Below are 26,370 nucleotides of genomic sequence, written 5' to 3'. Positions count from 1 at the left end.
GGCGCCCGGCTCTTGTGGGGAGTGGGGCACCGCTCCGGGGGTGTTTGGGGCGAAAGGTGGCTCAGGTACGTGTCCAGGAATGTCTGCTCCAGCCGTTGACATCTGCTATGCCCTTCCTCTACGTCTTGATGCTGCTGCGATCCCTGAGCAAGGGAACGAATCTCTTGCCTATTTGCGTAAGTTTCTATCTGTTGCGATCAAGGCAGAGACTGTTTTTAGTAAGCAGTTGGAGGGTGGAAAGGAAGAGGTGCATCTGCTAAGTCTCTTTTTTTAAGTTGCTCTGCCTATAAGCATTGCTCACTAGGCAGATTCATGCCATTGCTTTTGTTGTATCTATTTTCTTATACGAGAGGTGACTTTCTTCCTTATTAGTAGTGGCTGTAAAGTCTTTTATGTGTTCTTTTCTCCTTCCATGCCACTGTCTTCTGACAAGTCGTTCCTGGTTGCCTGTAGGTATTTCCGTGACAGTAACTGATAATTTTGAGTATTCACCTGTTGTAAAGAATTGGGTTCAAGCTTAGTAAAACATGGCCTATGTGTGAATTACTGCTATCATAGAAGTCTAGAAGATTAGTGACAAGGTGCAAATATACTTGTTGTCTCTCTCAAACTTTGTTTCCATCTACTGGAGATGACACCTCATGGTGTCACACACTGTCCTTGTCTCTAAATCGGAAAGGCACGAGTTTAATGGGTGAACTATTTGATGGATGAGGGACTGGCTGGATGGCCACATCCAAAGAGTTGCAGTGAATGTCGAAATGGAGATCAGTAACAAGTGGTGCCCCTCAGGGATCCGGATTGGGACTGGTGCTGGTCAGTGCCTTTATTAATGACGTGGACAGTGGGATTGAGGGCACCCTCAGCAGGTTTGCAGATGACACCAAGCTGAGCAGTGTGGCTGATGTGAGGAAGGGATGTCATCCAGAGGGACCTTGACAGGCTTGAGTGGTGGGTCCATGTGAACCTCATGAGGTTCAACAAGGCCAAGTCTAAGGTCCTGCACCTGGGTCGGGCAACCCCCAGTATTGGTACAGTCTGGGGGATGAATGGATTGAGAGCACCTTTGCAGGGAAGGACTTGGGGATACTGGTGGATGAAAAATTGGACATGAGCTGGCAACATGCACTTGAAGTCCAGAAAGCCAACCGTGTCCTGGGCCGCATCCAAAGCAGTGTGGCCAGCAGGTCGAGGGAAGGGATTCTGCCCCTCTGCTCCACTCTGGTGAGACCCCCCTGCAGTACTGCCTTCAGCTCTGGGGTCCTCAGCACAAGAAGGACATGGACCTGTTGGAGCGAGTCCAGAGGAGGCCACGAAGATGATGTAAGGGCTCCCAGCATCCTCTGGGTTGAGATAGGTGCGTGTATCCCTAGGTGTAAGGAAAGCACCAGACAGGTTGTTTAGCATCTTACTGTTTTTCAGGCTTGTAACTCGAATTTTCTTTCAGTACAGGATAAGTGTGAAGTACGGTATTTGTGTGTGGTTAGTGGTCTACACGCAGCTTCTCCTCTCGTGTATTGATGAACTTACATTGCTTTGTATGTATGTATTCTCTTTTTTGAAGCAAACTTTACAAGTATCATCAGTTTAGTCTTTGCTAAGTACTTCTACAGAGTTTAGGGAAACTTAGATGCTTAAGAGATCTTTAAATTTATTGGAGAAATTTCTAGTAAAAATTAGTAACAGGAAGTTGAGGCTAGGTACAAGCAGCCATGTTTAACCATTTCTGTAGTTAGCTTGCTGTGAATTTCTGGAAATCCTAGCTTTCGATTCCTTCCTGGGATAAGTGCTCTAGTAAAATACAAGGTACTGATGTAACTGGGTGAAACGTAATGGGTGAATAATAGAAAGAAGTTGAAATTCGATGGTCTGACGGTTCTTTCTGCCTGTACCTTCCCTGAGTTTGTACTTCAGAATGTTTGTTCTACTTGGCTGTGTTCCTTCTCAGCAGCGGTGTTTTATTATGTTTGTGAGGAAGCTCTGGCTTCAGAAGGAGCTGAAGGATTCCATTTCTATAATGTCTGTATCATAATAGTGCACTTACGGCTAACGTGAGGTGAGTGGTCTTTCTCTGCATCCCTGTCTATGTTCCACAGTTCCATGCCTGAAGTCCTCCGTAAGCCCAGCAGACAGCAGGCTCCATCACGGATCCTTCTGCTTTTGCCCATGATGGCCTTAGAAGGCCTCCGCCTTCCCCGCTTGTTAAAGATTTATGTTGAAGTGAATTTGTGCTATGATGGAATGTGACTGCAGAGGCTCCCAGTAGTGGAGCTATCCTCTCTTTCTTCCCCCTTTCTTGACACCATCCACTAAGTAGGTGGCTGGCTTGCTTTCCAAAATCAGTCAGCTGCATAGGCCTAGTTGATGCTTTGCTGCAAACAGCTCTGCCTCTGAGAAATTCATGACAAGGTCTGCTGTGTTATGTGGAAGCCCTCCATTTAAAATAAAAAGTAAAAGAAAGTCTACCTCAACTTTTTCCTTTTTTTTTTTTTTGGTAGAACTAAGATTTGGAGGCTCTGTGCTCCTGTGTTTTAGCCAGTTCTCAGGTAAGGGCTTCAAGCAGTCTTCCCGTGGCGCAGTGAGGGAAAGTTCTGAGAAGATTGTGTTACCGGCCAAATTGCTGATAGCCCAGTGGGGCATTGCTTGAATAAATCTCTTTACTGACAATGCAACAAGAGCCAGCAATACTAACAGAATTAAAGAAAAGTTGTGTTTCCTGTGCTTCAAAGTTTGTGGACAACTAAGTAAGGAAAGACAGGAGTGTGTGTGGTTTGGGTTTTATTTTGTGGGTTTGTTGTGGTGGTTTTTTTGTTTCTTTGGGTTGTTTTTGTTTGTTTTTTCCTTTGTAAGGGAGGAGTGTGGAGACTGGAAAGACGGTTAATTAAGAATAAACTTGTAATGCTTCAAATAAAAACTTGGATGAACAGAGTATTTTTACATTTACATTTTATAATTTGTTATTACTGTTGTTTTTCCTTCTGAAAGAAATGAACTTTCAACAGATAAGCTCAAGATAGTTGACTAAAGCAGAAGACAGATGCAAAATTAAATTTTTTCAGAATTACTTAATAACTGGGCTCATCCTAAAATTGCACTTCTCAAACACAGTGTTTTCTACAGGAGCAAGGAGTTTTGCTTACAATGCGTGTAGATTCTCTTCAAAACCAAAATGGTAACACTAATGGCATTCTAGACTAATATTTTAGATTATCAGTACATGACATCATATTGATGCAATTGCTTTTTTTCCCCCCCAGATAATAATTGATACTGATACGGAACTTCTGATATAGTTAAAATAGAGAAGATGCAGCAGCGTTACTATATTGACAAACACAGTATCTGGTCATGGTGTACGTGAGAAAGTTCTCAAGTTCTACAGCTTTTCTTCCAGGCTTAGTTTTGCAACAGTAGTACCATAGGTGTTTGGCAAACACTTTGTTACAGGAAAGAAGTTCAGGTCTTTCTTTTCAGCAGGTGTTAGATGGCAGCATCTGTATCCGAGTGGTTTGCAGCAATAGTTGTTAGCCGTCAGTGCCACCCCTAGAGCACTGAATGCAGTTTAGATTGTAATTGTTTTACAATAATTTTGCACCTATATTTAAGCAAAACTGTTTTCTAGGATGATAGACAGCTGACTGGAAGAAGAGATAGCGGGGAGAGTTTGCTAATCTCTGGAGTCTTTCATGAGAGAAAGTGGTTACTATTTGGTTTAGATAAGCTTTCTTTGGAATTGTCCTATAGTTTAGAAATTACCCTTACAGACAAATTAAAATAACTTTTTAGGAAACAAGGTTTCTCACAATCATGATACATTACTGTTTGGAAACATGGTTTCAATTTCTACCTAGGCTTTCAGCACTTATTTTTTATTTTTCCTCTGGAAACTTCAATAGACCTGTAGCTAATGATGTTGAAAGAAATGTATAAGACTGTAAAGTGAATTTCAGTTCACTTCCTAAAATTATAGGTAATGTTAGAAACTTCTCTTTAGCAAAAGACTTGCTGAATTTCAGCATTTCCTCTGAAATACTGGCTTCTTGAAGTATATTAGTTCATTGTCTTTTTGTCTCTTGAACTTTTCCTTGAAACTTTATCTTTTGTCCTGTTTCTCCTTGCTTTCTTTACAACCAGATTCTTCCTGTGCGTTGCTTCTGTATTTTTTCCATGTGTTACACTTGTATTTTCTGCAGCTTTAAAATGCTGTTCTCTACCTTTTGAAGTAGTTCAGTTTCAATACTGCATTGTTGGTAGGAAAGTTTGAATGGCTGGGTGGAGTATAGGTCTTTGAATTATTGATAGATTCCTCAAAGGAGAGGGTTTTAAAAAAAGATGGTTTTTTTTTGGTGATTCACAAGTGCTATTGCTTTGTTCAGTTGTATGGCTGCTTCCCAATATCATTAATTGTGTATGTATGTGTGTATGACTTAACTCTCCCTCAGACTATAACTGCTGTCTCTATCTGCATTCAATGCTCTGATCAGACCTCTGGAAAACAAGTCATGGTCAGTGGTGTTCTCCCCCCGTACCCCACAAACAACTGCATTGATTTTGCATATAGTCTTGCTGTTGCATAATAGTCATGCCATAATCACTTTTTGATGAAGAAGGATATACACATACGTCGATAGATAGATGCGTATTCTAAGCCCGTCTGCTGTCATAATGATTGTTCTTTGAGGAGGGAAGAAATTAAATGTGTCTATGTGTTATAAACTATGTGAAAATTTATTTTACTGACAGATATCCGTATTAAGTTATGTTTAATCACTTTAGGTACTGAAGTTATTTTACAGACTTAGAAGAAATAATCTGCTGAAGAAAATCCCACAGCAGGGAGTTTTCTTTGTAAAAGAGAAGCTGGACTTGGTATGAATAAAACATGAAAATCTGAATAAAATATAATATAAAAACAGTCTTAGAATCGTAAAATCGTTTAGGTTGGAGAAGATCCTTAACAACATCGAGTCCAACCGTTAACCTAGCACGTCCAAGCCCACCACTAACCCATGTCCCTAAGCACCACACCTACACGTCTTTCAAATACCTCCAGGGATGGGGACTCCACCACTTCCCTGGGCAGCCTCTTCAGTGCTTGACAACCTTTTTGGTGAAGAAATTCTTCCTAATATCCAATTTAAAGCTACCCTCATGCAACTTGAGGCCATTTCCTCTCGTCCTATCGCTGGTTACTTGGGAGAAGAGGCCGACCCCCACCTGGCTACCCCCTCCTTTCAGGTGGTTGTAGGGAGCGATCAGGTCTCCCCTCAACCTCCTCTTCTCCAGACCAAACCCCCCCAGCTCCCTCAGCCACTCCCCATCAGCCTTGTGCTCCAGACCCTTCACCACCTTCGTTGCCCTTCTCTGGACTCGCTCCAGCACCTCAAGGTCTGTCTTGGGGCCCAAAACTGAACAGCGTATTTGAAGATTTAACGAAAGATAAAACTCTGACTTTTGTTTGGCATAACTTAGTGCCAGTATTTGACTTTAGTTGACCTTGCAGAATACTTTTGGAAATCTTGAGTTGTTCTGTGATGACCTGCACTATACTTAAGAATTACTCAGAAACACTTCCTCATACTTAACTCTTCCCACCTGGTTCATCAGTTCAGTTTAAGCTACCAATAGCTGACTATTAAATTATTTTATATTTGTATTTTGAAGTCCTTATTGCGGATGAAAGCTTGCTTAGTCTAACGGTAGACCTGTTCTTTCTGGGAGGCGTTGAAGTCGTGCAGATTTGTGACCTTACAGTAGTCTAGATATTGACATTTTCATCTCTGAAAGTAGAACGATACCCTTGCTCCTTTTGTAGGCCAATATTGTTAAATATTAATAATTCTGTCTGAGCAGACTTTTTTCCTGATTGTGTGAAGTACTGCTTTGTGTGAACTGGTTAATGTTTGCTGTTCTACAGTTGTATTCTAGTAGCTTAGGACCAGTGGGTGGCATTTATTTCATAAGACAGCAAAAAATGGGCATCCAAAAAGAATGTCACACATTCTGATTTCAGATTTCTTCTTTTCCATACATTTCTGGAGATTTCATGCATGTAATCAATAATTGACTCCTAGTATCTCCTAGGTGATTCCCCCCCCCTCGCCCCCCCGATTTGAAATATTAGGTAATTTAAGAGATGATTTAACACTTAAAATATTTCTGCTTCTAGTGGACCTTTACCCTATTCCATTTTTCTGTTCCTTTTGTACATATTTGTCCAGGCCAGCATCCTTACTTTTTCCTTGGCTGAACCATTACTGCATTACTGTAGCATTTTCTTTCAAAGTCAACTGCTTAACTGACTAAATAAAACATGAGGAGTCTGACACATTTGCACACATAATTGTTATATACAAAACAGACTTAATATGCAGAATTGCTTAGATTTTTTTATTTTTCCCTGAAGTCAGGAGTGTGTAAGGATTCAAGTAGCTGACAATGCATTTACACTTACTTTTTCTTGTGTATCTTTCCCCTCACGTTGTTATGGTTATTCCTATATGAGGAGTAGAAATTTATCTGATATTTTGTAAGGGCACTTGACATGTCTGTAGAGTTATTGTTTGATTGATTTTCAGGTCAATAAATGTGAACATGACTATGCTGTAGAGGCATTAATACTGAGCTGGCCCTATCTCAGCATTACCAGACTCTTAATCTTCCCAGAAAGCAGAGATACTTGCGCTAAAACAGTACTGTTCAGCAACAGTATTAAAAATAGAATTATTGCATGAGGAAGAAGCAGTGGAGGGAGGTTACTGGCCTGTGACCTCTATATTAGTATCTACATTATGCATTCGGGTATCACACCAATATCTCTGAGCTACCTTTGAACCTAAGTGGTGAACCCATGTAAACTGTTTTAAAACCAAACCCAAACCTGAAAACACCACGTGAACTGGTAGAACCACTATTGTGGATATCTGAGTAAAGATCCACAGGTAGGATAATCCAGTTTGGGTGCCTGGTGAACACGGCTATGTTGTTCCTACGTGTGAGCTGAATTGTGTGACTTTGTGCCAAGTCCCACCGACTGAAAGGCTGTGCAGAGCCAGTTGAAGTGTGCTAATGCCCTCTAATAACTGGGTGGGCTTAAGTGTCTCTTCCATCAGCACAGAATAGGAAAGACTTATTAACAAATTTTAAGTGCAGTTATTTTGCGGAGGGTCTACAGGTGAGTGTGTTTGGAGTGTGGCATTGATAATATGCTCATGGGTAGACTGGGCTTTACTGCCCTCTGGTTAGAAGTGTGTCTAAGGATTATGGCATAACGTTATCTGATCTAAGCCAGGTACAGTTACACCGGATTCAGCCATAGCAATGTAATCTCATGTCTAACTTTTTTTTTTTTAAAAAAAAAATTATTTTAATAGAACTTTAACACTCTGCTTAACTGAGAGTATTTTCTTTTTTACTTTCAGCTGATGCAGCCCAGCAGTTTCAGTATGCAGTGAGAGTTATTGGAAGCAACTTTGCTCCCACCGTTGAAAGGGATGAGTTTCTTGTAGCGGAGAAAATCAAGAAAGAACGTAAGTGCATCTTTGTTTCTTTCTTAGAAATAGGAATGGAAGTTCTTCAAGAAGTTATTTGATCAGTTTATTCCTTTGAAAATGGGACAACTCTGCTTCACGGATAGTTATCTAATCTGTTATTAATGCTCACCCCTGAAAATCACATGATGGAAATTCTATTAATTCCCTAGTGAGTATTCCTGAGTGGTTATTTGTATTCACAGCTCAGATTTTTCTGAATGCTCAGCTTAGACTTCCCTTGCTGCTGTTTACTTTGTATCTTAGCCACCATGAAAATAAAGAACAATTAATATTGCACTCCTTTCACTTTAATGGTACTCAGATTGTATGAATTATTAGTTCTTTTTAGAAGACTGATATTTTTGTGATGTGTACTTTGGAAATATTACACTTTGGCACAATTGACTTCATGAGCACCTGTGTGAAACCTGCTGAATGAGCATCCTGGGAATTGGTGGAACTATTTATGTGGCTTACCTGATATTTCTTGCCTTCTGCTTCTCTACAAGTTTTCTGCCACCACCTTCTCAAACCCAAAACATTAGACCATGACAGTGTAAGTTCTGTTGCAGTTACATTCCATTGTGCTCTGTGCTGCTCTGAGTCAAGTGTTGCACTGTGTGAATCCAATGGGGATGTGATGCATTCTTCTTGAAAAGCTGAATACTGCTTTCAGCAGAATATCTGCTCTACAGTAGAAGGTCCAGAAACAATTATTTGAAGTATGCTAATTAAGTAAAAGCTTCATATTTAAACTTTGAATAGTCAGTCAAGGACATTGAATTAGCATAACTGAAGTCAGTGGTTGTAACTGTTTTAAAGTACATGTGGTTTTTTGCTGACGCAGAGCTTTCATGACTTGCTGCTAGGCAAATAAGCCCATCAGAATTTCTCTAGGTACAACTCCAGAACACTGGAATCTACAGTATACACTTTCTGCGTGATGAGTTCTACATGCTTTGGCTAGGACGAGGCAGCACAGCATGTATTCTTTGGGCCTATTGCCGGGAGTTTTGAAGAGGGCTGTCTCCCTCATTTTCCTTCTCCCCAGCTTCAGCTTGTAGGCTGATGTTAGTGGTCATGTAACAAGTGGCTGGATATATCCATCTAAATATACATTTATTTTGGAGTTACTGTGCAGGAAGTGACTGACTTGGCAAAGTGTACTTAGCAGTGGCTTTTGATGCTAATTAACATTTCTAACATTTAACAGCAATTCTTTTATTATTAAGGTTTCTTCTGATGTTTTTTGCTTTATCTTTTTTATTTATTTATTTTTTTAACATGGCTTTTTCTGCGGACGTCTTAAAGCTTGAAGATGTTTTTCCTCTGAGCAAACACTTCTGTTATGTAACTGACAGTGATTGAGAAAGTTGTGTCACCTTGGAATTCTGCTTGACTTTGAGCAAGTGGCATTACTACTTTTGTTTCTTGCTTTTATTGCCTAAAATAGGAACAATTACACGTAGTTTTGTGAAGGGCTTTGTAGCATTCTTTAACCAATATCTGCTTTCAGTTATGTTTTAATTCCCTAAACCTACAGAAGGGCAGACTAGACTTTAAAAGGGCACTTATTTAGAAGGTGTATACTTTGATTACTCTAAGAAAAACAGGTACTTACATTGCATCACTTCTGATGCAAGAATTTTTGGGGCTGAAATGAAGATAACATGAAAACAGGCAAAACTGTATGAGTAAATAGAGTGAAACAGTTAAGCATCATTGAACTTTCTTGGGTACGTTTTCCAGTTTGCCACAAATACATAATTTCAGACAGGACTATTATACTTCTTTGAAATTTTTAATCTATATTTCTTATTTTTCAATAGTTGTGCGACAAAGAAGAGAAGCAGATGCTGCTTTGTTTTCAGAACTCTACAGAAAACTCAGTTCACAGGTAGTGTAATAACTGTATAAAGAGTAACAAAACTGAAGGCACACATATGCATCCTTCTGACATTATGGAGTTGTTTTGGGGAGTGCTTGGATCATTAACAATGTTTTTACTGAGAGGATGGTTGAATACCGGAGCAGGTTGCCCAGGAAAGTTGTGGAGTCTCCGTCCTTGGAGACAGTCGAAACCTGACTGGGCAGAGTCATGGGCAACCTGCTGTAGACGACCCTGCTTTGAGCAGAGGGGTTGGACTAGACTATCTTCACCAGTGCCTTCCAACCTCAACCATTTTGTAATTTTTGTAAAAAAAATTATTACAGGTCACTCTTTTTTTGTACTATGAGCTGTTTGCTGTTAATTAGAAATTAATTTGAATTTAATTGTAAATCAGAAGAGAATAAAGGATACATTTTTCATTTGAGTTCAGTTACATGAAGGGGCACTTCATATGAGGGAAGGAACTCTGTAAAAGTAAAGTGTTCATTTTGTATGTAAAACTGATGAATTTTTCTCATTGTCATTTATTTTATAGCAATACCTTGCAAGTATATTGACTTTATTAACCTAGAGTTCAAACAGTCCTCGTGCTTCTGAATTTTTAAGTGCTCCAAGTCTTTAATATTAGAAAGATAAGGGTTTGCTGACCTTGATAGTTCTGGTAACACCAGTGTTAATCAAAGAATACTGCATGTTGATATTCTGACAAATGATGTTGGTGTATAGATAGCCTACGATGCAGGGAGATGGATCAGGTGAAAGGGGGGAAAGATGCGAGGATAGACATTTAGCTGACGTAGGTGAAAAATGACTGCTGTTACTCTGTTCTAGGTGCTCCATAAAACTGAGTATTTAGCAAGGTAGAATATGGTGGGCAGTAATAAAATAAGATTCCCAGTTGTCATTTGCACGTACCTGATTTTTGACCACAAAAATTAGTTAATGTAAAAGGTGATATTTTCTGTATAACAGAAAATTTGTCCTTGTTTTGCTCTTTGTATTTAGGAGAAATGTTTTTCTCTGTTCTGCTTTTCATTCATTAATTTATGTATAGATCAAGGCTGAGTTTTACAGGATAATACTAAGATTTTAAGATTACAAAAAAGTGATTCTGTGGAGAGTATGACTACTCAGAACTTGGTTCTGCCCCTCCCCTCATCCGTACTTAAGTTACCCATTAGTTTGTTAGTGCTTGGAGCTAAAGTTAGTGTGTAACTCTTCCTATTTTCTTTATTCTGTGGCTTTGTGTATTATTTGCATTGGTTTGTACAGTGAAGCAAGTGTCACTGATTTGCAGACACCCATTCCAATGACCTCAGCCGTTGGTGTCAGCCTCTTCTTGCATGTATCACACTATCTGATCTTGCTCTTTTAATACAGGCTTTCTGTGGTGTGTTTCTGTAGCTTACGTACTCTGTTGCCATAGTGTTGCATTTGGGAAGAAATATAGCTGCAGAGCATGATGGCTGTAAACTTTGAAACAAAATGCCTTGTCTGTGTTGTCACTGTTTAAGACTGGGCCAAACCAGGACAGTGTTTGTATCGGTTTGGTTATTTTTCCAAGTGTGGTACAAGCTTTACGTCAACTACCTCCTCGTATTTTGCTGCGTCCTCAAATGTTTAAGGTTCATTTAACGTTCTGTCTCCTTTTTTTTTATTTTCTGTGCTAGCATCTTGTGTACATGAAATGGTATCATCTGAATACTGCGTTCTTTGACATTCACTTTACCAATTATTCAGTCTGCTGTTAGGTTTATTACTGATGGTGGACAATCATTTCTTTTCCCCATGAGCTTAGGGAAGGGCACAGAAAGAATATGCGTTTTCTGAATCAGTGAGGCTTTTTCTTCCTCCAGCAATTCTCTTGAAAGCAACTAGGAGAAAGAAAAAAGCTTGTGTGAATCTGTTTTAGCTTCGTTTCATCCATTACTGTAAAGAGAAAAGGAGGTCAGTGCTTATTTTAGTGGCAGCTTGCCAGTTGAGCGAACCATGCCTCTTGAGGCACTTAGACTTACTCTAGCCTGGCCAGTAGAAGTGGTAATGTTGCTGCTGCTTCTTCACCAGTTGTTAATGAGTTGCTGAATTAGTTATTTGCAACAGATGCAATACCTCTACTTTTTGCTTGTTGTTGAGATCAAAGCAGAAGATAATAGACTTCCGCTCTACAAAATAATATAGAATGTCTCTTCCTACTCTTATATAACAATATAGAGCTTTGGTAAGTTTGGTTAGTGGACTCTGCCCTGAAGAAAGAAATGTTCTGCGGCCAAAATTGTTACACTATGTAACATATACACCCAAAATGCATGATTTGCAGAGAAAGAGGAAAAGTAGAAAAAGGTGAGAATAAAAATGTGTTTAAAAAAAGAGAATTTCGATGTGACCTTGGAAGTGCTTTTTGCAAGACTGATAGCACTGAATTTCATTGCTTCACAAGGGATGGAATCTTTGTTGAACTTTGGTGTGACTAAAGTTCCCTTTACATTCAACATTGCTTGGTATTCCAGACTATAGCCTCGTCACTGTTGTGAGGGAACTTGTATGAGTTTCTCTGACTCACTCCACTATTTAATGTCCATTATAAGGGTCTCTGTCCCTGCACAGTTCAGGTGCAAGCATTAGTGTCACAGAACTACGGAGTAACATATCTAGAAACATAAGTATATCTAAAATAAAACATTTTAACATTTGCCATAACTCTTCTCTTCAAAGTGTTCTTTTTGTAGCTTGGCCTTTAGCATTGTTCTGTCCTCTGCTGGTAAGCTTTCTGCTGAGATTTAAAGCTGATGAGATTGTTATTCCAACAGTCTGTATTTATCTATTTGTCTGTTTGCTAGAGATTATATTCTATGTTCCTCAAGTTTCATGTTAACAGTGTCTCTGTCTTAAGCTGTGAAAATTTTGGTAGCTCTCTTGAATGGCATTTACAGTAATAGAAATTGAAACCCTCAAACTTCCGAAGCTTCCCTGCAAAGGAGAGTCAAGGGGAAAGTGGAGAAAAGATAATTCTTTGCTTAAAATTGTACCAACGGTTGTCACTCTTCACCTATAGGTTAGAGTAGCATCTGCATCTGAGATGTTTTAAATGGTGAGTGTATGTGGGAATGCTGGTAAAAGTTAACTCTTTATAAAACACTTTCTTAGTAGCTATGAATTTTAAATTGAGTGTACTTGCTGATCTCGGAGCAGGTGAGAGTTCATGATTTGAACACAGTGGAGAAGATTCATAAAGTTGGCAATACAGAAGCTGCACTGCACATTCCCAGTTTACTCAGGAATGTGTCTCTGAGTTGGTCTTATTTGTGTGGAAAATTGATTTGTACGTGTACATGTTAGTAGGCTAGATAAATCAAAATACTCATTTTATCAAGAATTAAACTCGTTTCTGTTTGTCTTCATCTTTTTTCTAAAGGGCATTTTGAAAAACAAATGGTCAATTCTCTACCTCCTGCTTAGCCTTAGTGAAGATCCACGTAAGCAGTCTAACAAGGTAGGTAAAGAGAACTTTGTTACTTCTGAGAAACAGTAAATGTGTGTTGCTTATTTTAGATGTCATTAAGAATCAGTATCCAGACTTAACCAACACTTCCAGTTGTGTTTGTGGTGTCTGTGTGTGAGGCTGAAAGGAAGAACACAATTGACACAAGTATCTGCATTTTTTTTCTGTATAAGTTTTTTTATACTAAGTAAATTTAAAAATATGAGCTGTCCAACATTTGTAGCTGGAGTTGTGACTTTATTAGATGGGTGGGGTTTTTGTTTGCTTTCTGCTTGGTGGTGTGATGTCTGCTCACACACTTACAAATTTGAAATGGAGTAGGGAGAGCAAAATTCCTCCTTCGGTTGCAGCTCTGCTAGCACCAATATGCTTTTTGCAGCTATTGCTAAAGACATTTTGCAGGCAAAAATAAGCTATATTGCTGAAAGTACTTTTGCTGACTGTAAGGGACTTCCTTTTTTAGTAGTTACACTTGTAACAACAATTTTTTCTTTGCATAAACATGGTCTTCGGTTATTTTTTTGTGTTCTTGAATAGTACACTCCTGTTAACTAAAGATGTGACTTAAAACAACTCAAAAATATTTTCTTTTTATTCCTCCCTTTTCAAATCCTTTCCTTTTCAGGTATCAAGTTATGCCACGCTTTTTGCTCAAGCATTGCCACGGGATGCTCACTCAACCCCCTATTACTATGCCAGGCCTCAGAGCCTTCCGTTGAATTACCAAGACCGCAGTGCTCCGTCTGCCCATAGTTCCGGCAGCATGGGGAGCAGTGGGATCAGCAGCATCAGCCTGTATGCCCTGAACGGGCCAACGCCAACTCCGCAATCGCTTCTTCCAGGGTAAATTAAACCATTTTACTTCACAGATAGTTTTGAGGAAGACTAGAGATGATATGCTTTTTTTTCCCCACTCCCTTTTTTTTTTTTTTTTTTCTTTCCCCCACCTTTCCCATTTGTATGGCATTGGAAATTCCACTGTAGGCGCATAGAAACTGAGTTCCTTAGCTGAACATGTCTGAATATCAGGTGCTGTCATATGACCATATGAAACCATATATGGCTGGCTAAGTGTTTCCATTCTTAGACTTAATCTTAGCTATCTGCTGAACAGCTGCTATTTTACTGGAGCTGCTCCTTTGGATTCTAGTGCCAAGTCCTTTTCCAAATTTCTCCGTTCTCTGGAGCCTTTAGAGTAGTCTTTCTTCTGTAAACACCTTGGATTTAGAGTCCTCACTTAAGTTCCTTTTACAAAGCATTCCTCAGCTAGTGTAAAATTAGTACATTCTTCTTGAAGGGTAACAGCCTAAATTCAGCATTGTGCTCTAGTTGAGGCATTATAAATGCTAAACCCAACAGAGTTGCTCTGTCTTGCAGCCTGTGTTCTTGTTCACTAGCTACAATCATAGCAGTACGATGTGTGACCATCCCATGAGTTATGAAGTGGCAGTAGAGAGAAGAAAGGCGTTCCTCGACTTTTCTTTACATGGACATTTATGTTGCAATCTTGTTCCATCTCTCCCTACAACTGCTTTCACAGCTTTGTGGAATTAATGTATTTTTTTCAAAATATGTGTGTATTTCCAAATGTTTACATTCAGTTGGGGGAAGGCAGAGGAAGCGTCAGCAGCAAAAATCCCTTGCAAATATTTTCAACTTTATTTTTCATCGTTATGATACAGAAATAATCAGAAAGTTAACTTCTGGTATTAACGTTTTTCACATTTAAGACTCTTTTTGTGAGAAGAATTGTCAAGTTTGAGAGGAAGGGAAATTGGAGCTTGTCTAGATTCTTCCTCCTTGATTACATCTTCAGGCACTTGACGTGAACTATCCTGAACAGTAGAGTGGCAGGAAAGTGGACTTTCTCCTTTTTCTCTATTTTGCTTTAGTTCTTTGGCATGTAACTACAGTTTCAAGTAATAACAAACCTTAAATATTTGTTGTTTATTATGACTGTTGTTTATTATTTGACTTTGCTTTTAATGCATTTCAGCACAACTACACAGTTCAGTGTGAACAACGTCAATCTTTGATATGAAGTCGTATTTGTCATTTTCTGCATTTATTTTTTTTTTAAGTGTAGACTTATAGGAAGCAATAAATGGCACCCTTTTTTAAGATTCCTTTATGAAAAAAAAAAAACAAACCAAAACATATGCAAAACATCCACAAAATAACCCCCTCAAGCTTGGAGTATTTTTCAAAATTTGCATACCCCAAACCAGATGACGGATATAGAATCAGAGTTTTTAAAGATGTTTCTTCCTTTTGTCTTTTTAGACAATCCTATCAAGCTTCAGGCGTTGGAGATTGTCTCCGTCAGCAATTAGGGTCGCGTCTCGCATGGACTCTAACTGCAAACCAGCCTTCTTTACAAAACACTACCTCAAAAGGCTTTTCAAATGCTGTCTCCCGTGGTGTGCCAAGGTCAAGACGAGAAGGGGATACAAGTGGTGAGCAAAGATGTATTTGTTAACTTTTTACAATTGTTGTCTATCTCCTCCATTTATTTTTTTAATGATTTTGAAATAGTTTTATAGCATGTTGAATTTTTTGAGGTGTGTTTTGCTAGAATGTGTTTGATAGAAGTGTAGAAGCAAATATGCAAGACTGGTGTATTTGGCCACAACCTCTTTGGCTGATTGTTAATTTCTTTTTGTAGTGATTGGTTTGATAATGTGTTCTGGTCCTCTTAAGAGACTGACTTCATTGCAGGGCTTGTCAGAATCAAGTGATTGTGGTATGTGAGCAATGATCACTCCTTTGATGATCAGAAAATGCTACTGCTTTTAGAAAGTCAGAAAGAATGCTCAATGGATAGAACTTGCTGAAATAGACTCATCCATTTGTAATTCTGTCTTTTAAAACTTGGAAATGTGCACTGGAATACAGAACTCTTAAAACTTTTTTTTTTTCTTTAAATTAGCAAACTGTTTACAGTGGTAGTATTTAAAGCAATTGACATAAAATATTGTCAATGAAATAGATAAATTTTACTAATTTATTTCCTTGATTAAGTGGCTGTAACCTTGAAACTGATGCGTGGAGGATCTATTCTGAATTTACATAAGTGTAACTAAGGAGAATTTGTTTAACAGGTGATCTCTGTGGCAGTTGCGTAAGAGTCAACCCACTCTACTTTTACTGTAAAAAGTGGGGGACTTTTCTGAGCTAACAGCAGATGTTGTCATCCTACAGTGCTATTACTTTCTGGCAAAGAAAGATAAGACGTGTTTTTTTATGTTTGGGTTTTTTTAATAACTCCTATATAAAGAAGAGTGGATGGAAGCTAAGTAGTGAATAGTGAAGTAAATAGTGAATAGTGAAGACTGAATAGAAGCTAAAATATCGTCTGTCTGCTAGCCCTGCGTCTTTGAGTAACAATGCTTATAGACCAAACAGAGTTGTGCTGGTGTATCTGAGGGCAGCATTTGGCATTTAAAACCTAATTAACAATACTGTTGATGTGCAAGAGGACAGGGGTGTGTGTGTATATATATAAAATAACATTTATAAATATTTTAACATATGATAGATTTAATAAATATAAATATAAAAATACTTAAAAACATATACAGTCGAGCACTGCCTCTTATTTTTGTTGTAGTAATTGCCATAAAGAGAGGTACAAACTGATTTCATTCCGTCAGCCAGCAGCTGTGACTCTTGATTCTTATGTGGGATGCGTATAAGGACTGACAGTTGTCTTAAGTGTAGTTGCTTGTTGATGCAGAAATAGAATTAGGACTTCATTCAGAATATAAAAGGCTATTGTCAAGAAGATACATTTTTATGAATATGAAATTCTTCTAACTAATTTAAAATGTAGGTTTTTTCTTCTAAAGTGAGTTGCTGTTAATTGGAGGTTTCTTATGGCTACACCTACACAGGCGGTATAATCAGGAGCATTGTATGGTTGATATTAACACGTGTTGTATTATTTACCAATTAAAGAAACGTGCACTTGATTCTTCTACCATTTCACTAAGAGCTCCTAAAAGGGACTAGCTACTTTTGTGCACATCTTAGTAGTATGAGCAGAGTCTGAGTTTTAAATAGCATCTTGAGGTGATGACTACTTTTGCCAAAATAAGAATAGAATTTATTTTTTGTTGTTTTTATTCTGGGAAAGTGGATCGTTGGAGAGGCAAACTGGTGAGAGTAAGGATGCTGTCAAATTTGGGAGAAGGGTGTTGTAGTGTCTAGATTTCTGGATAGTCGTTGTTGAAATTGTTTCATTCTTGATATCTTAAATAAGTTACAAAAGCAGATGGTGCTGTTTTGCCCAGAACAAGTGGGCGAAGTTGCAGTGGCCTGCACAGCACCTTTTTCAATCTTTTGTTTCCTTTAAATCAATAAATATCCTAAATCTCAAACATAATCTAACTTCTAACTAGAGATACGAGTCAGAAGCAAACTTTTGTGATAGCAAAAGCTTTACTAAATCAAAGATAAATATATCTTCAGAAACAGTATTTACATTTTTCTGTTTGCCAGCTCTATAGCGGTTACGCAGCTGGCAGTCTGGTTTTGATCAGTCTTCTCACTGAGTAGTGGCATATGTGATTGAAAGCCAATATTAAACAAGCAGCTCTTCCTTCTGGATTAACTCTGTTTTGCTAGCTGAATGTTGAAGAGATTATTCTGTAAGTCTCATTTAACAACTTTATCTGTTTGTTCAAAGAAAGATAAAGTTATGATGATGCTTGCCTCAGAACTTGCACTGGTGATTAAATCAGAACAGATAACAAGTTTAAGAACTGGCTGAAGTGTTGGTTAAAATATAACACGCCCCGTGTCATAGAAGCTGACCTGCTCTGAGAGAATCCCAGGTATTGGTAGAGGCAAGTAAAAGGAATTCTTACCTTTCCTGTCAGGTTGCTAAGAGCATTTAAACCATTTCTTTATGTGTTATAAACACAGGATTTCTCTTTTCTTTTTCTTGGCTAGGCTTCTAAATAGCTTTTTGAAGTTGTAATGAAAACTAATTGTCCGAACAAATCTAAACATTGTTTTGTTTTTGTTTTTTTCCTTTCTAGGCTCTGTTGAAATAACCGAAGCAAACCTTGTAAGAGATGTTTTGTATGTCTTCCAGGGAATAGATGGCAAAAACATCAAAATGTGCAATTCTGAAAATTGCTATAAAGTGGAGGGAAAGGTACTGTATGGTTACTTGTATTTCTTATGTGAACAGAGAGGTATGTAAGGGAAAATAGCCATGAAAAATATGTAAAGAAGTTAAAATAAAAGTTTAATAACTGAAGCAAAAACCGAGCACAAGCAAAACACCTGAGGAATTCATTCCCCACGTCCCACGGGCAGGCAGGGGTTCAGCCATCTCCAGGAAAGCAGGGCTCCATCACGCGGAACGGTGCCTTGGGAAGACAAACGCCATCGCTCCCGATGTCCCCCATCCCCCAGCTGTACGTGCTGAGCATGACGTCATACGGTACGGGATATCCCTGGGGTCACTGGGGTCAGCTGTCCCGGCCGTGTCCCCTTGTGCCCCCCCAGCCTCCTCGCTGGTGGGGTAGGGGGAGAGGCAGAAGAGGCCTTGGCTCTGGGTAAGCCCTGCTCGGCAGGAACGAAAACATCCCCGAGTGACCAACGCTGTGTCCAGCACAAATCCACAGCACAGCCCCGTACCAGCTGCGGGGAAGAAAACTAACTCTGGCCCAGCCCACACCACCACAACTTACCTTAGTGTTGCTGATAACTGAATTAATTTCTTTTTCTCCTCCATAATAATAGCAAAAAGTTCCCTCTGTTACTTTGCAATGACATTTAGGGCTGCTAGTGGAAGGAAAAATGGAAGACTTAAACCTTGTTAAATCAGTTAAATCTCATGAATAGATTCTTAAGGATGTCATCTTCTGTATCTGTAGATGCTGCAAAGTTTGTAATTCCTCAAGACCTGCACTGACTTAATTACGTTCAGTATATTAGTTAGATTATATATGGCAAAGGAAAGGTAGCGTAACAGATTTTTCTGGAGGAATGTGGAGAAAAGAGTTAGTGATTGCAAAATTGGAGCTATGGGTTTCACTGGTTTTCTGTGTAGCTTTCATGTCAGATAGGCTAATTTGAGGTGAAAAACTGTTTTAGTTTGAATTCCTAGTTCTGTCAATACAGAGAGGTTGATTATTCACATGGTTTGTGCTCAATAATGCTTTTTCCTGAGAACTTTGTGTCTTCAGTTATTTTTGTGAAGTCAGTTGTCTTCCATCCTTCTTCCTTATTGGCACTTGTACTGAGCTACTGGACCCAGGGAAGATGAAATTACTTGACTGACTAGAGCTGCAGGTGGAACTTTTTCTGATGAACAAGGAGGATCAAGATCATAACGCCTCTAGCTGTGTTGACTGCATGTTAGGCAAAATAGTAGTCAAAGCGTGTAGTTTTCCCTCAGCTGCACAAAGAAAATATCATCGTACAGTGTCTGTTTTTTCCAGAAAGAAACACACTTTCCGAGCTGTTATTCTTGCCTGAATGTTTTTTAGTGTCAATGTTAATATTAGATCAGTTGCTGACATTCAGCACTGTATAAGCTTGCAGCTTCTGATTTGATCTAAGAGATGGAAATGTAATAACAGTAAGCCAATTTTGCTTGTTCCTCATTTGATTCCAGCAGATGTGTATTGTACTTAATGCTTGCCAAATACCCTATAGTTGCAGGATTCTAAATAGTTCTTGTGTCATCTGTTTGGTTTTAGCTGTGGGCAGAGTTTCTGACTGTGTCCAGTTATGCTTGTTTGGGCTAGAATTTTTCCTATAGAAGTTGTTCAAGAGGTTAAAGCTGTGCCTCTGTAGCCAAACAAGAGGGACTGAACTCTGGTCTTCCAGCCAACCACTGCTGCCTGGTTCAAGCCCACACTGCTGTGGCTGACACACTCTGTAGCTTCTTTTTATCTTGGGGAATGTCTGTACTGCTAACTAAAAGGCTTAATGAATAGGCCTGATTTCTAGTTCTTTGGCTATCCCTTTAGCTTGTTACTGCGCTTCCTTGCTTTGCTTTGGACTGTTCCTGCTGGCTCTCCAAATTAAAATTGTCTGTAGAGGTGGGACTGGCCCAGTCTCTGTGGGCAAAAGTCAGTCTCTGCCTCTTGACCTAATGTATCAGTCAGATGGTTTGGGGTTTTTTGTCCAATAAAGTTTTGAAAACTTGATGATGGTGTTCTTGGGTAATGTGATGAAATGTGGTAGAAGCAAATCTCAGGTAGGAACAAGAGGAACAGTATCTTACGTGTTGGTAATTTAAAGGAAGAAATGTACTGTTTCAGATAAAAATAGTAGGAGTAGTTAAATAGGGTATTGGGACTAAGGCAGGCTTGCAGGGTGAAGTGAGATACCTGGTATAAGAAAAGTAGAAACAGACTAGAAAAGCTCAGAGGGGCACATGATTAACTAGCTTATAAAAGCTGTTACTGGTGGATTGGACTTAAATTTGGAATTTAGATTCTGTGAGTTTTTGTTCCTGGTACCTAGTTGGGCATTGGGTTGTTTGCTTTCTATTAAAGGTTTGTTTCACATGTAGTAGTAACTAATTATTTTCTCTAGGTTTCTTCATTAGTTTCAGTCATTGACTCTTCTGCTACAGCTCCAATATTTTCAGTCTTGCTGATTATCAGGATAAGATGAAGTGTGATTCTACATCATAAAATTTCAGGCTCCTTCCTCTTTTTTGAAGACCTTTTTGTTACTGCCATAACTGCCTAACGCAATAAGAGTGTATGAATACTGTTACATTAAGATTTCCAGAAGGGAAGGTCACAAAGTTGCCAGTAGTTTGTTGCTGCTGCCTTTTCAATGGTTATGTGTACAAATTTAATGCTAATTAAGTGATAGTCTGATTTTTTTGGCACCATCTGTGCTGTAAAATATAAAATGATTGTTTCCTGAATGGACTACTTTTATGAGAAAGAGAGGCTTTTGTGAAGAAACAGATATTGGCATGGTAGATTTGACTTAATTGCAAGTTACTGTTTCTGTTAACTTTGTAGGTGAGCTTGTCCAAATCTCTCAGAGATACTACAAGTAGACTGGCAGAGTTGGGGTGGCTACATAATAAAATAAGAAAATACACAGACCAGAGGAGTTTGGATCGTGCGTTTGGACTTGTGGGACAGGTAGGTTAGCTAAAAAAATTGATTTTGCTATAATATTTTGATGGTGTTTCCTTTAGAAACTACTGAGTAAATGCAGTACTAGAATGATGTGTAAACTTTGAAGCTTGGATCATTCATTCTTTGATTTACTACTTTTATGGACTGCCACTTCTGGTATGGGTCATAGTCTGAAGGCAAGGGAAAAGGCATTTGCTCTTACTGGTTGTAAGAAGGAGCTGCCCCTGTCATTTGTAGCTGGAAAGTCTCATGCATAGATTCCTTTTCTTAATCTCCTTTTTTTAAAATTCCTATTTTTAAGTACTCATGCATGTTTAGAAACAGAAACGTTGCTTAAATCGGATGGTGGCATCCCTGAGCTCATTAGCCACCAATTCAATTGTGAGTGACCTATGCAGGAGACATTCTTGTCAGCTAATGTTGAAGTTCATGTGTTAATACTGCACTAGCTTACATAAAATGCAAATACCCCATTATCTTCTACCCTTTCATTTGAATACAGCATCAAAAGAATATTAATTTTTGTTTTTATAGGTTTCATCATCATGATTTGTAGTCTACAGTAACTTCACAGCTGCTGTAATACCCAAAACCACATTTACTGCTAAGGCATTCCCGTTTCCTCTCACTTGCTCCCTCTGTAAAACTGGATATTATCCCTTCTGAGTCGACAGAAATGTTATCCTTGCCTCTAGCCATAAGATCCTACCTAACCTGCCAAGAAATTGAAGTGCTTCTCCCTTCAATCTAATTTTTCTTAAGAGGTCAGTAGAGACACTGTAGTGCTTCCTACTTTTCTGATGTTTTATTCTGTTCCCTTCTGTCTCTTATTCTAAGTAACCCTTATAGTTACATATAAATAATTATTTTTCTAGTGATCCAATGCTGATTTCCATGTTTTATATGGTAGTGCTACTGTATATGCATTTTCATCAGACTCTCCCCCTTATATCTGGGTGAAGTTTCTTATTCTTTATCTAGTAGCTTCCTGCTTATGCTTATTTTTACTGTCTCTGGCTTTAATCTTCAAGTTTACAGCAAGGGGAGAACTTTAATTCTTCAGTGAATTTAAATGTGCAATATCTGAGCTACCATATGCAGGTTTCAGATCCTGTGCAGAAGACTGTGCAGTTGGCTAGCTGAATCTGCATAGCTCTAATGCTGTTAGTTTTGCTTGAGGCAAGCACTTGTATACATTTCTAGGACATAAGTGTACAAATAAGAATATATATTCTACTCCTGCTGTCAGTATCTGGGCAAAAAGTATATACCGTTGCTCTTCATGGCTGTTAGAGCTGACAATTTCAAGTGCTGAACGCTGTGCCTTAAGACTTTAGCACAAGAGTATATGTGCATTCTGAGGCATCTTTTGCTTAACATTTTAAAAGAATGCTTGCTTAAACCCCTGTTTAAAGCACATGTAGGATAAGATGTCTGTCACCTCTTTATTATAATTCTGGTGACTGTTTTACCACGCAAAATGTCAGGTATTGACAATTACTAGGAGTAGACATATAACAATATACTACACTTTAACATTATATTCTTCTACCTTTGCTACTTACTATCTAAGTTCTACTTTGTCCTCAGAAGGCAAAAAGAATAATCAGCGATGAAATATAACTTGCCTGATATTTTGACATTTTGCCCATTTAGATCCAGTTGAGGTAGTGGGCGCTTTGATTTTTTTTTTTTTTTTCTCTTGAACAAGCATTCTGTTTCCTTCCTGAATTCTCTTTTGCTGTAGACCAAATCAGAATTCTAGGATAATGTCCAGTTTTCCGTAACAGTTTGGGAAACAAAAATCTGTAGTTTGTGATGCAGGAATTGGCACTGAATGTAAATTTTAACTTTTAAACCTTCTCTGAAAAGTTGATGGCGAGGTAGACCTAAATCCTTTTGGCTACTAAAGTCAGTGATTACTGTTCTCACTTTTTGAGTAGACTTCTCGGAGGCTCTACTCTGCCCTCTGTCTTGGCAAGTGCTACTTTAATAGGTTCAAAAATGTACTGAAGAAGCAAGTGAGAAGAAATGAAAAGTGGAGTTACACGTAAGGGGTTTCATTTTGCCCTTCAGTATCCTCTGGAATAAAATGAATTTCAAATTTATTTATAATACTGAGTCGAAGACAGGAACCCTCTTTCCTTATAAAGGATACAATGGCAAGATTAAGGATTTTTTTTTTATTTTTTAATTTTTTTTCCGCCCTCTCTAGGCTTCTTAGCCTCTTAGCAGGAAAGACTTATTTTCTCCTTGTGCTTGTAGTAATGATTTCTCCCTTGTATATACTCTGGTGAATAAATATTTTGCTTCAAGCTGTTGGGTTCTTTTTGCGAGGTTTTCCTTATTTTTTCCAAATTACTTTGACTGTGATGATTTTAAAAGGAGTTGAGGGGAAAGTCCTGGGGAATTTTCTATTAAAATAGATATCAAAATCATTAGCTGAGAATTGATTAAGAAATCAGTTCTGAAGAATTTGTGTGTGTGCATGGAAGTACTCATCAAAAAAAAAAAAATTTTGTTTTAAATACCAAAAAGTGCTTAAAGTCCAGAATTTTCAACTCAGTCCAAAATTAAGGAGCCGTATTTTTAATTCTGTTTTAGAAAATATGTTTCAGGAGTTTTTTTTAGTCTGTATGTTAGGTTAAGAACATTGCAAAACCAAAGCAAAACCCCAGGACCCCAAACTGTGGAAAACTATCCATTACTAAACAAGTATTGTTTCAGGAATTGTTTTTAAAATCTGCCCTCCTTTATTTATTTTTGAACAACCCAAAGTAGCTGTGCTTAGAATTGTTTTACAAAGAAGAATCTTTGCTTTAGTTCAGACCTGTTAACTTCTGCCCATTTTACAGATTTCTTAGGGTATACTTAGTGTTATTAATTTCTTCCATGTCAAGTGAAGAATTGTATATGACTGTCAATTGATAAAAGGCCAAAAATTTAGAGTACTTGGTCCAGCAGCACTTGCCGGGAGTATTCTTTTTATGAGTGTTGTGTTTTCTTGTTCAAGTCATATAGTCTATACTGTAAATATAATTATGGTGGCCAAACTTCTGTGTTCTGTTATTAGAGGCCTTCCTGAAATTGGAACTCTATTACTTTACTACTTATTCTATTTTATATAATTATTAAAGAAAATTTCTTTTGGGTCGTGTTACGATTTGCACATCCCTATGGTAATAATGCCTTTATTGAGATGATATATCTATTTTGGAGAGTTGTGCTTATCATAGTTTAATCTGTTGATAGAATGAAGACGGCAAGAAACAGAAAGTCACTTGGCAATGTGTATATATTCTTGGAAAAGGTCTGTGCATCTCGTAGGGAAGCACTTATATGTTGGCCAGTTTTCTAAGAGTTGGCTTTTGTGCTGAAACTTGTAGCTTGATTCCTTTTAGGAAATTTTGAACTACCTTCACAGTGTGGTGATAGGATAAAAGTCATTCTAGATTTAACCAGAAAGATTTTTCCTGATTTTTTTTTTTCCCCTTTTTTTCTTTTTTTTTCCTCTTTCTCTTACAGAGTTTTTGTGCAGCCTTACATCAGGAACTTAAAGAATACTACCGACTTCTGTCTGTTTTACATTCTCAGGTGAGTTAGTGGTTGTGATTTAACATTTTTGTTTTGCTTACGTTATCTGAATATCTCCTAAACGGTATACCTAGGTATCCCGTTAGAAAGGACAGGATGTACAGCAGTTTCTGTTGACAGTGGACACAATTCTTTAACTTGTACATTTCTTAATCTTTGGATGTATGTACCAATGAATATTTCTCTCTTAAAAATTCATTGTTGTTTGATGTATTACATAAGCAAGGAATACATTGTGTATTTCTAAGCCTCTGTCCCATTTTTTGCATCCTTTTTGTCAGTTTTTGTCTTGCGTGATATCTTTATCATTCAAATCCCAAACAGCATGACACATCTTTGAAGGGAGAAAAAAAATCTGTCTGTATTTCAAGCAGTGCATGGTTCAGCACCTATTGCAAAATTTGTTTCCCTAGGATGTCACGTCAAAAGGCAATACCAACAGGTTGAAAAAGGGATTATACAAATTGATGGAAGGCAGATCTGTTAGCTGCTATTAGAAGGGCTGAGCAAGGATGTGTCCTCTGATGTCCTCAGTGCTGCGACTGGGCTGCAGGGAGCCTAAGGGGGATGGACTGCAGAGAGGAGTCAGCTTTGCATGCTCTTGTTGTACAGAACCTCCTTTTGTCATTATTGGAGATAGAGCAGTAGTTCATCTGGCCAGGGTTCTGAGAGAGGATGGCATTTCTTGTGTTCGTAGTTGATGGGCAGAAATCTTTAAGAAAGAAGTCAGCATTCTCAAGACTTGTGCCAGATTATCCCAGAGGTGAACTTGGTGACTTGTCAATTTTATTTTGAAAAATGGTGAAAAAAAATCTACTTTTTTGAAAGACACTTTCTTTACAAACTGTACATTTCAGTTACACACCTTTCTATGTGTTTTCAAGTATTGGAATTGAGTGCATGCTGCATTCTTGTATTCAGGAGGTCATACAGGCTGCCAGCTTAGGAGTTGTTAGCTGCTGCAGTTCCAGTTAGCAGTTCAGGCATACTAGTACGTAACAAGGATCTCATCAAAGGGTTCTGTACTGTCTTTCTCTCTGTAACTTTATATTATGTCTTTGGAGCTTCCCCCAAACATGATTCTGCCTCTGAAAGAGTCGTCCAGAGTATACTGCGTACTGTTCCATAAGCTTTTCAGGTCTCTTCCTTGCAGACTTTTTTCACATTGTCAGCCCATTTAAAGATGCGCTTCCATGATGAAGATGTATCATCTCTTACCTAAAGACAAAGGGCGGTTCTTGCTCATCTCTCTCTCTTATCATTGCCAATTTCCAAACAAAACAACAAAAAAACCCTTGGACCCAGGAGCATCCAGAAGCTAATGAATTTAACTGCCTTTGAGGCTGAGCCTAACGTGGATGACAGTAATCTTAACTGATATGTTGTATTTGGCAAAAAATGTGCTAGATGTGGAAGCACAGAGTGGATTGGTTGTTGCACACAGGAAAGAGAGTATCTTTTCCAAGAGTTTTTCTGCTTGGAGTGCTCTGGGAGCTTGCTTCTGTATTCTTGGGTTGTGTTCTTGTCCTGCTTACCCCATCTGTACTTGTATGAGATGTGGGTTTGGCAAATATTTGTCTTTCACTTTCCATAGTGTTGGAAGTCACATTGTGACAGATTTTTCTTATCATAGCTTTCCATGTTTTTTTCAATGGTAGCAATTCCTTAATCTCACTACAGAGCTAACTGAAGTTCTGATGGCTTCTGGAGGAAGGCATTGAACAGAAT

The 26,370-nt window shown here is 38.4% G+C and overlaps 1 protein-coding gene across 1 annotated transcript in view; it reads left to right on the top strand.

Moving 5' to 3' along the window:
- The first annotated feature begins 761 nt into the window (after positions 1 to 761).
- The window catches only part of TUBGCP3 (tubulin, gamma complex associated protein 3), a 41,936-nt gene continuing 16,327 nt past the window's right edge, over positions 762 to 26,370 (top strand). Inside the window, exons 1-9 of the mRNA XM_009699970.1 lie at positions 762 to 816; positions 7,422 to 7,529; positions 9,362 to 9,429; positions 12,836 to 12,913; positions 13,548 to 13,765; positions 15,206 to 15,378; positions 17,965 to 18,083; positions 20,926 to 21,051; positions 24,574 to 24,642. Coding sequence (XP_009698272.1) covers positions 762 to 816; positions 7,422 to 7,529; positions 9,362 to 9,429; positions 12,836 to 12,913; positions 13,548 to 13,765; positions 15,206 to 15,378; positions 17,965 to 18,083; positions 20,926 to 21,051; positions 24,574 to 24,642 — 1,014 coding nt within the window. The remainder of the gene's footprint in view (positions 817 to 7,421; positions 7,530 to 9,361; positions 9,430 to 12,835; positions 12,914 to 13,547; positions 13,766 to 15,205; positions 15,379 to 17,964; positions 18,084 to 20,925; positions 21,052 to 24,573; positions 24,643 to 26,370) is intronic.

The sequence above is a fragment of the Cariama cristata genome, unplaced genomic scaffold (genome assembly GCF_000690535.1).
Source record: "Cariama cristata isolate BGI_N322 unplaced genomic scaffold, ASM69053v1 scaffold13505, whole genome shotgun sequence".
In the NCBI taxonomy this organism is placed as follows: Eukaryota; Metazoa; Chordata; class Aves; order Cariamiformes; family Cariamidae; genus Cariama; species Cariama cristata.
This window is presented reverse-complemented; position numbering and strand designations above follow the sequence as displayed.